The sequence below is a fragment of the Manacus candei genome, unplaced genomic scaffold, assembly GCF_025592945.1.
Source record: "Manacus candei isolate 608988 ecotype Guabito, Panama unplaced genomic scaffold, ASM2559294v1 h1tg000008l, whole genome shotgun sequence".
Classification (NCBI taxonomy): Eukaryota; Metazoa; Chordata; class Aves; order Passeriformes; family Pipridae; genus Manacus; species Manacus candei.
Window position 1 is genome coordinate 6,869,814 of NW_026138056.1, and position 15,310 is coordinate 6,885,123.

Consider the following 15,310-nt stretch of genomic DNA (forward strand, 5'->3'; position numbering starts at 1 on the left):
TGTTAGGAAAACCGCTATTTTTTAAACTCTGCGTTAAATTTCACGGTTACTTCATTTTCTCATTAGCAACTAAATTGGGAATCTTGCTAGTTGGTGCCAATCATTTATTTACACACAAATACTGAATAAAATCACGCCTGTCACAAGACTTACCCCATTGGCTCTGCTAGCAGCTTGAAAATAGATGCTGTAGCTCTTATGAGGAAGAAGAGGAGTGTTCCAGAAACCACTGTAGGTTTTGTTATCACCAATAGTAAAAGGTTGAGCAGCTTGTAAACCATTGGCTGGAATCTCCGCAGCAAAGTAGTACTGGGAATTCAAGAGTGAGGCATTCTGGAAATGAATGGGCACTGGGTAGCACTTGAGGATTTCAGTTGTCTTTTTGGTCCTCCGTGGGCGTTCTTCTTCAACAACTATTTGATAGACACTAAGAATGTAGAGAGGAAAGAACAAAAGAAACACACTGGTTATTTTAAGACATGGGTAATCAATTCATTCTGAAACCATAATACAACATTTATGGGAAAAAAAGAACTGTTAAAAGCAAAGAACGCAAGAAGAAAGTGTCATTTTGATATTGAGGTGTATACATTTCTGGAATAGATATATACTTGCAAACAAATTCAGTTTGTTTTGGAAAAACAAAATTAGCCATACACACCACAGCTTTTCATACAATGGATGACAGAACATTTTCTTGTTCAACCTCTTGTACAGAAAACGTGTGCTTAATTAGTGCTAAAATGTGGAATTAAATATTATTTTGTTCTCCAAAGTAAGTATAAAGCTATAGATTCCATTCTCCACCCTTTTTATCCTATCTAAATGAAATGAAGTTAGTACTAAGTAAAAATGAATAAATAAATTACAAAGACACAGGGAACAGCATTTGCTTAACCGTTGACATTATAACTATTTATAAAAGCACACACAGAGTAAAGTTTCACTAGTATGTTGACTATTGCTGAGCAAGAATAGAACACTTTTTGATGGAAGTTATTCTCACTCAGAGAATAACTTTTACACACTCCTACAGATAACCATATTTTTAAGTGTTTCTGTATTCTGCAAAGCAATTCAGTTTGCGCTTGCAGTCTTCGCTGTACTGGGACCCAGAGAGAATGGTCCATCTCTCTCCACTGTAAAGGTGCTATGGACATTGAAGCAGGAACAAAGAAATTGCAATTTCTGCTGTATATGCAAACTGTAATCATTATACCCTTGCAGTTGCTGAAAAAGACTGAGTCGGTGCTTTTAAATTTGCGAAGTGGGAAGTCCATGTCTCCAAAGAGGGCTGGCTTGCAAGTTTATTGCTTCACTGGGGACCAGTGATTCTTAATCAGTATTTGTCTTCTGGAATCTTGAATCCCAGTAAGCAAGTTAGTCTAGATAATTGATGTTAAAGTGGCAATGTGTCCACAGTTTTGCATATCATCCAAATCCAATAACAATTTATGATCTTTGAAGTCGATAGTTCAGAAAAGGTACAATCTCTGGGTAGGTTAAGTTTCTTAAAGACGAAATATCCACACAGTCTTCTGACATGTTCCCATTCCATCATCTGTAGGTAGAGGATTGTGTTTATAGAATCACAGACTCAATTAGGTTGGAAAAGACTTCTGAGCTCATTGAGTCCAACCTATGATCAAACACCACCATGTCAACTAGACCATGGCACTGAGTGCCACAGCCAGCCTTTTCCTAAACAGTCCAGCCTTTCCTTAAACACCACCAGGGACAGTGACTCCATCACCTCCCTGGGCAGCCCATTCCAATATCTAATCACCCCTTCTGTGAAGAATTTCTTCCTATGTCCAACCTAAACCACCCCTGGTGCAGCTTGAGGCAGAAGACTCTGCCCAAAGTACAGAGACACTTGGGCTGAGCCTCTGCATGTCTGTCTCAGTCTTGTCCCAGTGATATGGCTTAGTCATATCACTGCACAGCTATGGCTATTCCCCTTCTAAAGGCAAATCTTGTTTAGAAATAAGAGATGACTTTGTGCAGTCACCAACCCACCTCACAACTAGTGAGCTCCTGCACCTGCTGGGGCAGTGCTAGACTCAAGCTCCTTTGGGTGCTAGCATAGAGCTCTCCAGCTTTTGCACTCTCCCGAGCCTTACTCACTTAGCACCCAACCAGACTAACATACTGCTCCTACACTGGAGCTGCCTTTGCATGTTTAGATAATGCTGTGTGCTTGAATGATGTCCCATCAATGGGACTAAGTAATGTGGTCTAGTGGAAGGTGTCCCTGCCCACACCAGGGGGTCAGACTAGATGATCTTTAAAGGTCCTTTCCAGTGCAAACCATTCTATGGTTCTCTGACACCACAATGCTGGGTTTGCAGAGTCTTCATAGTTAATATCACAAACAGGCAGAAAATCTCTCCATCTCACTGTCTTTTTACCAGACTTAGTGACCCTGTGCCACAGCCCCTGTTAACTATGATTTTGAGATCTAACATCTGCAGGAGGAGATGCTGCCTTCTATGCTGACAAAAAATGCCCAGAAAGTTAACACTAAGAATGTTTAAATACCTCTTCTTCTGTCTGATGCAGACTTTCACCACAGTGGAGCTTTAGTTTAATGTTAACACACTCAAATCTAACTGTCTTCATGAAGATACCTACACATATACAGATCTACATATCCTAAAGAACTGAGCAGGCAGAAGGTGTCTACTTTTAGGTCAACTTAATTGCTTCCCAGGCTCCACTGACTATAATAACTAAATGCTCAGCTCACATGTAGACATCTGTAAGTGGGCACCTAAACTTAAATGTTTAAATCTGATACTGAATTCCACTCAGAAATCTAACAATGCATAAATTTAGTATAGCCAGGGAGACAGAGAAATGTCTTGAGGGTCCACTTTAAGGCCACTGTCTGTACATTTTGCAGCTCTGTGCAATGAATTCTTCATATCAAGCAGAAAGATTTTCATTAGTTGATTAATTCCATGCTGAGTAGTAAATGAAGGTCAACACACAGCAACCTTTCTTTGATCCTGTGAGAACTGATTTGTAAAAAAACTAGTCATGAAATATCTATATCACAATCTTGTTTTTCTCTTCCAAATCAATATTTAACATGATTTTAGAAATTAATTTTCTAGAACAAAACAGTTGCTTAGAACTGGGATTCCAAACTACTTTGAAGACAGCATGTTGCCTCCTCTAACTACTAATTTACAGTGAATCTACAATAAATACCAATTGAGAATTTAAATGGAGTATTGGAAAAAAAAAGTAGAAGGTGATGTAAACATTTATTCTTGCAAGGCAGTCAAGCTGGATACACTCGCCTAATACGGCAGCAAATATAAGAATCCCTCAGTTTCACTAAAGCATGATGGATACTAAGCTAAGTTACCTGGCTGCCACCTTAGGAGAGCACTGTTACCTTTCTATTGTACCAGGATTGAATACAAAAGGGACCTCAGACCAGATGAGGTAATATGATCTGTTTCTGTACTGGTTGAAACGAGGATTCTATTCATTTTTCACTCAGTGAATAAAGCAAAAGATTGTAGATACTTTAGAAACAAATATGTCATTAAAATGCTCCTTTTCCTGTGGGAAATCTGTGTTTAGTTATACTACATGCACTACTCTTTGTATACATTTTAAATGCCTGCCATCTATTCATTCTCAGATACTTTAAAGAAAGAAGTAAGTTGAATGGAGCAATTTCAAACTCAAAATGTCTTTTAATCCTTACTCCACAGACAAATTAGATTTGCAAGCATCTAGACCTCAAATCTATTTGCTCTTTAATAATTTAAGCACTGAAAGGTCAAACAGCTCTTTTCTGTTCCCCTTCATCAAAGTCCAAGTGCTAATGAAAAATAACTAAATCCTATCTGCTGGCCAATTTCCACACACTGCTGTTTCCCTCATGTAAATGAACACATTATGAGCACCTGGGTCAATGGAAACCTGACAGAATTTTATGAGTGATACTTTTTACATTTGTAAAAATGAGATCATCTTGCTAATGAATTTTAAAAAATTACCCCAATTACAATTATAATCCAAAAGCTTTTTATAATTCTTACTATTAACATTGCTTTCTTTAATATGTAGGAGCTGAACTGCATCCTCTGAAAAGGATTCAAACTTAGTGAATTGAGCTAGCACTGCACCAAGATTCTATTATTCCTCTTAGGTATTAGTCAGATTTCCTGCTTGTTTGAAGTTGCATTATTCCTTTTCCACACCTCTGCAATTCAGAGAATAACGTTTTCCTATCTGTAATCCAAAAAAGAAAATCTACAGTGTAGTGAAAGGTGCCAAAAGCATATTGCCTATTGGTAGAATTTAGACTGATCTTTCTGAAGGAGAGAAATGTAATTTAAGTATAATTCACATTATGCAGTTCTACTATAGAATTTCCATGCCTTGGAAAAAAATACAATTTCTATTTTTATATTGACTGAAATTTATTGTTGCTTTGAGAAGGGAACATATGGGAATTATTTTTAACCTAGGATTCAAATATCTCAAATTTGAGGATTAAAATGGTGTAGGGGAAAAGGAAAAAAAATTATGTAATATTTAAGCTACTTTTTATTTTAAGAATTCCAAACCAGTTCCAAATGTAAATGATTACGCAGAGATACAGATCTGACTATAATAGCTTTAAGTTTTGTTAGAAATTAGACATAGCAGGCTTCTAAAATACTTATTAAAATTGGATTGCTTAAATTGAAATGGTATGCCAATGTCTGATAAATATACTATTTTTTTCAGAGTTAAAAAGTGACATGAAAGAAGAAAACATGTTAACACAGTAATAACAGATGCTCAGAATATTTAGACAAATGAACCAAACCATTCAAAAAATTTAAAAGAAGATTTAAGCATATATCTATTCTGAAGTACACAAAAGGATGGATTTCAGTAAATTCCTGAATCTGGAAATTATTCCATGTTACTGGAATGCAGTAAATCAAATTTTAATTAATCAAAGTCTCATCCAAAGTTACAAAAAAACTTTCCAAGGAGGACCCACTGGATACAAGCATGGACTTCAAGATTCTTCATAGAGGAGTCCTTAACATGTACAATCTACGCATTTATTTCTTGAAATTTAGGAATCTATAATTATACCTCCACCAAAAGTAATTCCAAATCATAAGCAAAAGGAAAACAAGCTTGATTACTTAATAGTTGAAATGTCAGTTAAATTTTGTCTCTCTAAAACAGTCTTGATGCTTCACACAACTGAAGCAATAGAGAATTTTTTAAAATTTCTTTTACAGAAAGAACTGAATATAGACTAAGACGATCTGAAGTTATTTACTAGTCTTAATACAACTGCTGTGTGTGATCCTAGGCCAGTCAATTCAGTATTTTGGGCCTCAGATCTCTAGCTGTAAAATGAGAATAGGAAACTTTCTTATTCCCTCTGGCCTGCTTCAACTGTTCAAAACTAAAAACTTTTCAAGACCTTCTCTCTTATTTTCCTTGAAAAAAGGTGTTTTTTTTCCCCTAGGAAATGTACAAAGCCTGCAAAGCTCTTAAGCTCCACTAAGAGTGCCCTGGTCAGCTGTGTAAACTGTTTTGCAGACTGTTACGGTGACACTTGAGCCTAATTTGAAGTTTTCTGCTCATTGCAGTAAGTATCTTCTTATTCTCATGCTTTATTATAAATATATATAACTCGTACTTTTTATAGATTTATTTCTGTATCTTGACTTGCATGCTTGCTTTGTTTTATGCTAACAGATTCAAACAATAGAATGACCTTTAATCTACAACTTGACCATTATTTCAGTTACTCATTCTCATAATCCTATTTATCTGTATGCTAAAATCACTTTACTGCATTCTTCTATTAAAATACTAGTTCCAATAAAAGGTAAATTAAAAAACCCAAACCCCACCCTGTTATCTCAGGTTCATGTCCATAATTGCTCAAACCATAACAGTCTATAGGGTCCCCACCGTTTCAGCAATACTTCTGTAGACCCTGAAAATTCGTCTGTGGTACTGCCATTTAAGACATAAGTTCTTTTAAAATATATATTGTTTTGTCAATGTTTTGCTTCTAAAGCTTCATACATCTTTGCTCATCAAGTGTGATGCAGGTTTATTACCTAACACTGCTTCTGGAAAAGAATATAATCTTCAGAAATTTTTTTCTATACAATATGCAACATAACTTCCTCTTCATCTCTGTCATCAGTTGACTCTGAGACAGTCGTAACATATTTATATGAATTAAGATTGGAGATTTTGATCTACTTCTTCCTGCCCTTATATTTCACTAGATTCTTGTAATTCATCCTATAACTTACAATTTTATAGTACTAGAAATTATATGTAAATCACATCTTGAAATGGAAGAGGGAAATTACTCTTTAAAGGACAAATATTAATAATTTACAGTTAGCAGGCAAATAGAAGAAGGCTACAAGAAATTACCACTAACTCTCCTCCTACTGTGCAAGAGTCTGTGTATTTATTATAGGGGGCATTAAATAAAAGTGATAAACAATCCCTCATTTATCAGGTGTATCACCATCACAGCTACACAGGTTTTTCCAGTGGTCAGGAGTTCTAGCAACACCTAATATATAGTGAATTAAATATACTCTGTGTACAGTCATTTCCAGTACAGATGTGAAGCCAGAGAACCAGCTGAATGGCTGTCCTGTCCCTGTGACCACTGCAGAATTTTGCATATTTTATCAGAGAGGGAAGCACACACTGTTCAGCTATGGAGCAGAAGTAAGACCAGGGAGTTTTGATTAGCAGTAGGACAAGTGAGTACGCCCACTAATGATGGAGAACGCTGATCAAGGTAGCTCCCTCTATTTCAGGAACATTTTATCTGGGAGATCAGAGATATTCTGGGTTTTTTGCAAAATACAGCATTGCACACTATAACTGCTAAAATGATAAAAAAGTGAAGAAGCCTAAAAAAAATCCCTTGTAGGAACATAATGTTCAGAAATGAAAATATAGAGTTTACAGTAAAGAAAACCAAGCAGACCAAACAAAACCTCCAAATTAATGCTGCTATACCGAGGACAACAACAATATAAGCATTATTAAAGTAATATATTACTATGTAATTTATAAAGAGGGAAAAAGGGGAACTAGGTTATGCTATAAATAATATTAGCACAACACAGAAGTAATCAAAATTTGTCCAACTGTTCACATTTAAGCACTTGACATACCGGTGTTTAGAAGTGTACTGCCTATTTCTTTGTGTGAGTGAAGGGAGTCTTAAATGCTTTTAACTTTTTCTTTGCATCTTTACTTGGCATCGGGAGGTTTTATGTAAACAAAAGCTCCACAATCTTTGGCAGGTTTCTAACTCTGCAGGACAGTTGTTTCCTACAAATGTAGGAAAGGGACTAATAAAATACTTTGTGCTATCAGCTTGTTGAAACTTGAGTGGAATGATTCTACTTCCACACCTGGTTTTATTTACTAGCTTTGCAGGTCAAGAGATAAGTCTGGTTAGATTTTCCAAGGCAGGGTCTGTCTTTATTCTAAGGAAACACTATTACTGGCATCTGAAATTTCCAGCCCATGGGGAAAAGTCAAACTGAAGAAATTTTTCTGAATCAGACCTGGAGTGAACACAAGAGAGACTAGTATTATACAGCACCTCCATTGTCATGCAAGAAGCTGTATTTCTCAGATCAATCAAAGTAGAAATACTTAAACAGCTGTAAAGGAGGAGATAAGACAGCCTAGGTTCAGTCTCTAGAGGTACTGCCAAATGTAAACTCTCAGGTGTCATAATAAGCTTTATCTTCACAGACCCAAGTCCATCGGGGAACAGTATCTGGTTTTTAATGTAAAAGTCCCAAGCTGCTCTGTGACTGCCCAACTCCTTTGTATGGACAGTCTCAAAACCTTAAAAGTCAGTATTTACAAAGGGGATTTTCTGGGAAAAACACATCCAAGCAAACCTCTCCTTACCATTCCTATAGATTTATACAAGAAATCCTGAACGATTTTTCAAATGGGAAGCATTATTTCACTGGAAGTTAAAGATATTATGCTTGTTCTTTTCTCCAAGGACAGTTACTACAGGAGGATACAAAGCCAGGTTCAGTTCCCTTGAGACAAAAAACATTTGCTACATAATACCTTAATTTTAGAAAAGTCAAATAAGGTCTGAAAGTGGTAATTCAACACCCACTATAAGTTCATCATAGATTCAAATGCTTTTTCCAAACACAGAAGAACTGATAAACTTCTCTTAATGCAAATCTAGACTCTCTAGGAACTAAGGGACACATCAGAGCCTTGGCTCCAAAAATTCTTAGAAGAAAAACTGCAAGGAAAAGGAGACAATGATGCACAGTCCAGTGGCCAGAGGCAGAGCCTTGTAATTGCAGACAACCACACACCATTCACAAAATGTTTCTGAAATGTCTCTGCTTTTAGATTCAAATGATAATTCAAAATACAGTTTTGTTTTGTTAGTGAGTGAATCAGAGAAGGAGAGAGAGAGTAAAAAATCCTTTTAAAAATTACTTTGATACTTTGCTATTTAGCAGGACAATAAAAGATTTCCAACGTGTAAGTAGTAGTAGATAATCTGTATTCTGTTTTACAGCGTATAGTGTACTGATGGACTGCAGTTTTAACTCTGGCCAGTCCTTTGCAAAAAATCAATAAATTCAATACATTTGCTAACCTACCCTTATTCAAAAGAAGTATTAATTTATCATTGAAACAGCATATTAAAATTTATAAGAACCATTTGCCCAACACATATATAAGTGGTGGTTAAACATAATGCCAACAGTAACTGTAGCACAAGAGGCTACTCTGTTGTTAACTGAGATTTGTGAACTGGCAAGGGCATCAAAACTGTTCTCTCAACACTCCCAACCCCTCTAATCCTTGATAAATTTTGAAGAAATTGTATTTTTTTTCTCCCTCGTTATACAGCCCCATTATTAAATTATTTCTACTTATTTAAATACCAGTGCCCAGTTAAGCCTTGGCTGTGGTATTACCACACTGGTTTACAAGTGTTAAGTGACTGCCTTAATTGCCATAAACAAAAAAGATGCAACTATGTCTTCACAACTGTTAAATACACTTCTACACCTGAAATTCCTTAATCCTGAACACTCATTTTCCAAGGGACTGAGTACTACTCTACAGTGATATGATCAATTTGATCAGACACAATGTATTAGCAACTCTGCGTACTTAGAAATAACCACATAATTCTATCTCTCTTTTTTTCTATATACATCCCTTTGTCATTTTGAAGGTTTTTAATTATTGTTTCTTCTGCTGAAAAAATAATTGTTCTAAAATACTGCAGGCCACAAAAAACCCCTATGATAAGATACATACTTTTTCTGAATATTTTTAACTTCTCTGTGGCTTCTGCTCTCCATACTTAATATTATTAATTTATGTATTTGGTTCTATTTTTGTCAAACTCAAAAATGTCAAGAAAACATAAAATTTTTGTAAATACTCTGTAGACCTGCATGGAACAAAGTGAGTAAAAAAAGAAAAAAAAAATAAACCTACTTATAACAGTATTGTTTCACACTGAGTTCAAAGAAGCTTTCTAGAGATGTCAGTAATATAATACAAGAGAGCATTTGGCTCTATATTCAGAAATTCTTTCAGGTATTAATTGTGTGTTATCTGGACAAGCAAAAGACATCTTTGACTACAGATCTTCCCCAATGTGCTCCATACTGTACCAGTGAGATCTACTAAATACAGACTGCAAGTGACAAGCTAAGAAAGGCACTAGAGATTTGGCAGTGTTTTTTGGCTGAGTTTTTTGTTTTGTTTTGTTTGTTTGCTTGTTTCAGAAAAAAAAAAGAAATGTTTACAATGAAGGTGTTGTAAGGACACAGTTTTAGTTTGCAGTAAGTAACTGTGCATCTGAAAAGAGAAAAAAATAGAGCAAACAGAACTAGAAAACGATTGAAACACTCAAGAATATGAAAGACCACACAAGGTAGGAATGTAGAGAAGAGAAGAAAATAAAAGGAAAATAAAAGAACACATAATGTACTGAAAACAGCTGGAGATGTATCATCATGTTTGGTAATCAAGAAGTGAAATAAAAAGTAATAGTAGGTAAGATAAAATAAAAATGAAGTCTATCTAACATAGTTACACTTTAAACAAAGCATTTTTTAACAACTTACAGTCAGCTGTTTTTTATAAATTAGATGCAACATACTTGTAAAAGGTGCTTGATTTCACAGCAATATTACAAAATAAAACACCTTTTACAAACAAATTGTGCATAATTTATTAAATTACTTTATTTCATAATATGGTTGTGAAATCATGTTATATACTTTTGTAAGATTGGCATTATTATCCAAGAATGACTGCTACAAGATCTCTTTACACTCACTGTGGTCTAGTCAGTATTTTTTTAAATTGTACTATCAACTGATATTTGGCTTCTTCCATAAATAAATCTGGTAAACATAAGCTTACAGTCTTTCCGATAGGTATGCCACCAGTACATTTTTGGCAAACATAAAATGTCTCTGCTGACAACTCTTTCATGTATATGGGACACCATCCCACTTACATTGATCATGTACTGGGTTTTTTAAATGCCATTTGAAACGGAAGATGCTTCAAAGCCTTATAAATAGACTAAGCCGCTACAAGCTTTACAGGAAGAAGTTCAGAATGTGTACCCAAGAACATGCCGTTAATCTCATTTTATATTCCACACGTCATCTGTGATACCCAGCTCCCACCCTCAGTACGCTCAGCTCCTTTTAATATCTCCCAAAAACTCGCTGGGAAAGAGGCAACACACGCTGCGGCTGTTTCTGGGCTACATACAGGCTTGCTGGTATGTGAATTGTAGCTCTCTACAAGGGGACCAAATGAACTGAACCAACTAACTAACTAACATAGCCCATCCTTCAGATGCTAATCTGGGTCTTTCATAGAGATTCCAAAATACATGAGAAACTTACTATTTATGCAACATTCAATTATTTCATATGTGCTTGAAAATTTCTAAGAGGTCCAATGTTAATAAGGGAAGAAAGGAACATACAGGCAGTTGAACAGGGTGATACTTAAGACTTTCTTTCTTAGGAAACCAGGAATCAGGTGTAAACTTTAACTTAGTTATGTTCCAGAAAGTTTAATTCTGCTCCTAGATATGTAATATAGCACACACAAGTGAAACAGCACTCCCTTTCTTCATTTTACCACTGAAAAGTTTTATTCCTACTGAGTAAGGACTCAGTCCCTCTAGGCAGCAGATACTATTGATCTTACTCCACAAGGCTTTATGCTCTTAATTTAAACCCAAGCAGCAATATCACTAACTTAAATGATGCTGGTCTAAACTGAACTAACCTAAAGCTTCAGATTCGCCAGGGATTTGAGACTGACTTCACTACAGAGAAGCATAAAATAGGGATGCCTCCTGCTTTCTTTATAGTCTGCTCACAACATGGCTTTAAAATGAATGCAAATCACGGACAGATTGTGAGGATACTAATTCCACAAAATAGTCCACAAAGCCACTATTCTCAGATCTTCCAGTGGTCAACATGGAAAAACTGAATTAAAAAAAAAATTGTCTTTAGAGAGTCAGCTATACAGATAGTTGCTTATTATGGCACTCCTCACCATTGAGAAGTTGGTCACAATCATACATAGATATGTTTTCCTCTTTTTTCTTTAAAGAGGAAAAGGCTATTTCCATTTATTTTAACTGCAGAGATAGGAATGGAGAAAGTATGATATATTGATTTGCAAAAAGTTGCACGGACTGTCCCTATCTGCATCAGAAATAAAACTGTGCTCCCATCTGCATCGAACCCCAGTGTTGTATCTTCTAGGCCATCCTTCCACCACTGCAAGATTATGGGTTTTCTGTAACCAGAAACACACTGCAGTTCCTCTCCTGACCATCTGAAAGTCTTCCCTCCTCTTCATCTCTGCAATAGAGCTCTCCCTCTGCTAAGAGGGGTCCACTCATTTCCTAACCGTCTTCGTTGTGTACAAACAAATAAAAATTATTAAAAAAAAAAAGAAAAGTTGCAGTTGTAGATTTCAAGAGGTTATTTCTGCTGATATCAAAGAATTAATAAACCACTTCAAGTACAGGACTTCTACACTACCCCGCAGGTGATCTGCCTTAATCTGAGTACTTTTTTCAGCAATCATCTATGCAAAACAGTGAGGGAAAGAGGAAGAGGGTGAGAGGAAGGTGGGGAGAGAGAAGGAAGCAGAGTTAAAAAAGGAGAGAGGGAGAGGGGGAGGAAAACTTCTGTAAAATCCTGTCAAGAACAGGAATGCCAGCTAGTCACAAATTACGTGGGAAGCTTTCATAATGAAAACCACCGATCATCAAAGTTATCTAGGTTTATGAAACATTTCTCTCCAATCTTGTTTATAGTTATTTATATGATAAGACTTCCTCCATCTTTCAAAATTTTTATTAAAAACACCTTATTTCCATCAGAATAGCTTAGAGTAACAACTCTCCCACTCCCACCCCACCTCGGTAAACAGTGCAGTGAAAGGAAAGCATTTAGGTTTATTCCAGTTTAAAGAACAAATAGCAAATCAACTTAAATGCTCTCATTTTTACATCTGTCATGCTGTGGAGGTGTTTGTGCTTAGTACAGCTCAGGGAACAGTGTGTAACTCTTAGTACAAAAAGCATATGACCTAAACTGGTCTTGCTCATGAAATACAATAATGAAAACAGTTAATAGCTGGTCTTGCACAAACCATATTTGTTAGATACCTGTCATGGTCTGAGAGCCTCAAAATCTAATTCCCTAGTCCAAACCCCCTCCCACATCTCAACCCAGTGTGAGATGGTTTCCAGACACCACATGAGATTCAAAATGGGGGAAAGGGAATATATATTACAATGACTGTACAAATAAATACTACAATACATTATATACAATCTTAACTATCTCTACCATGACATAAAAGTATTTACAATGGATCAAATCTCTTCTCCCCTCCAAATAAAAGTCCAGGAGGGAAGAAGGAAAGATCCCTTTCCACTTTCAGAGGAGCAATATCTCTAGGGTAGCAGGTCTATTTGTTTCGTTCTTCTTCTCATGCAGCAGCTGGATCTCTGCCAGTACACACGAGGGGTATCCAAGCCCCTTGGCCACTCGTCTTCAAAAGAGGGTCTTCTTCCGTGGGCTGCGTTTCCCAGGACAAAGGGCGCTATCACCACGTCATATCACGAAGCACAGGGGTCTTCGTGACGGTCCTTATCTTCAGGGGATTCAAGTTCCCTACAGAGCTCTGTGCTCTGTCTCAAGCAGCGGGGGGGGCAAGGTCACCCCCTCTGCATTCCTTCTGAGCTTTACAGCTCTTTCTGCAGTGTTGTAGCACTTCAAGGCTCTTTCAAGTAAGAGTTTATCATCTTCCTCCTTTCTTGGAGGTCTCAGAGGGGTATGGGGTTTTATTTCAGTTCTTACCCCAACTTCCTCTCTCTCTGCTGCTGCTCTCTCTCTCTCTCTCGGCTCTCTCATACAACTCTGTGTCTTCTTTGGTTGCATGATGTTTGCTGCTGCTTCTCTGGTTCAGTTCTTATCTGTTGGCTTTTAGCCATAGCCTCTGTTCAATGCTGTCTCTGCCGCTGCTTTTCAGTATCTCTTGCTGCGGCTCACAGTGGAGAAACATCCCCCAGCTCATAGCTACAGATACACAGTCCAGTTTAACACTGTTCCAAGTCTCTGTAGCCTCCCTGCCGGTGGCTGGGGGGGCCCAGCCCCCAGTGGGGGCTCCTGCTGTTTCTCCTGGTGGCTTCACAACATGGCTACTTCTCCTACAACAACTACAACTAACCTTCTCTTCCGTTCTGCTTATGATATGTTTACATTTTGCAGAAGCGCTCATTGGGTAGAACCTCAAAACTTCAAGGGTCACCACCCCCTGGGGTTTTACCATTTTATAACTGCAAGTGGAAAACTGTTTCCCCCCACCACCATACCACATGTCTGATACAATAACACAACACTGAGCATTTCAGTCTTGTAACTTTAATTTCTCTTTGTCCTGGCTTGATCAAAATAGGATCAGCCCTAAATTGCTGTGAAATATCAGCTGAGTACCATGCACGTATTTTGTATTCTCTCAACCACAACTCATTGCATGGAACTTGCTTGGCATCAATAAGTCACTATCGCTTCTGTGTGTGCACGCATGTGTGGGAGTGCATGTGTGGCTCAATACCCTGCTGCTAGGCTATTTAGTGATAAAATCTGATATAATAAAATATTAATTACAGCTGAAAGGTTGGGCGAGAAATATGAACTCAATTACAGTCCCATATTGTGAACAAAGGGTAGAGTGAAAAAAATCCTTTAGTTATAGAAGTTTGGGATAATAAAAGAACAACTAGAACATTAGACTCAAGCTGAGTGCTCCCTAAAAGGCCACCTGTTATTAATCTTCACATCAGGCATAGACATTCAACTAAATTAGGTCAAGATGAAAGATTTTTGCTCCTGATTTTTTTGACTTAACTAATTTAAAGATTTCTTTATCTGAGCATTTTTTCTTTGATGTCATTGCAATTCAGTAATTAGAAATTTGTAACAAGCACAAGGAAACATCAATTGTAATTAAAAGTTAGATATCATACACAGTATGCAAAATGATCACCTTACACGGTGACAAGAATTAGCAGTATATTCCAAGAGCCTTTGTTTCAGTCACACTGGCAGTTTCTCTGCACCAAACTGTAGCAGAAGTGGTTCTACCATCTTCGAAAGCCTTTTTTCAGTTTGTTTTGTTTTTCAAAAAATGCCGGCAGTGGAATATAAATTATTTTAAGATACATTCTTAAAAGATACATTTTTGTTAATCTGTTCAATTTACCTGAGTGTGAATTCAGATGCATTACCAAAGACTTAACAGAATGAGACCAGACTGTAAACAAACACAACCGTGAGCCAAAGTTAGTCCAAATCAAATAATATGACCTTGAAATCACATGCACAGTAGTGAATCATAAGAACTGAGCCATCTTATCTATTACTGCAGGCTAAAACATGCCATTAGATCATAAAATAAGATTTTCATTGTCTGAAGAACCATGTTCTCTATTAACAATGTTTTCTATTTCAACAAATGTTGCTGAAACTCTGGCAATATATTTTGGTATCGAGCCAGAAAACAGACTTCCAATGAATTTACATTTATGATACTTGGAACAATCCAAAGACTATTTCAAAGCTTCTTAATCAGCTTTATGTTCTTTGCTTAATTTCTTTTTAAAAAGAACACAGAAAAATGATAAGTTCATAAGTAGAAGATAAAAGTATCTTGGTAC

At 36.6% G+C, this 15,310-nt stretch overlaps 1 protein-coding gene across 9 annotated transcripts in view; it reads right to left on the reverse strand.

Annotated features, from left to right (window-relative positions):
• PTPRM (protein tyrosine phosphatase receptor type M) overlaps window positions 1-15,310 on the reverse strand; it is a 453,290-nt gene that overhangs the window by 179,422 nt on the left and 258,558 nt on the right. For all 9 annotated transcript variants that reach the window (XM_051772753.1, XM_051772744.1, XM_051772735.1 and 6 more), the window contains exon 12: window positions 154-427. In XM_051772753.1, the coding sequence (XP_051628713.1) occupies window positions 154-427 (274 nt within the window). The remainder of the gene's footprint in view (window positions 1-153; window positions 428-15,310) is intronic.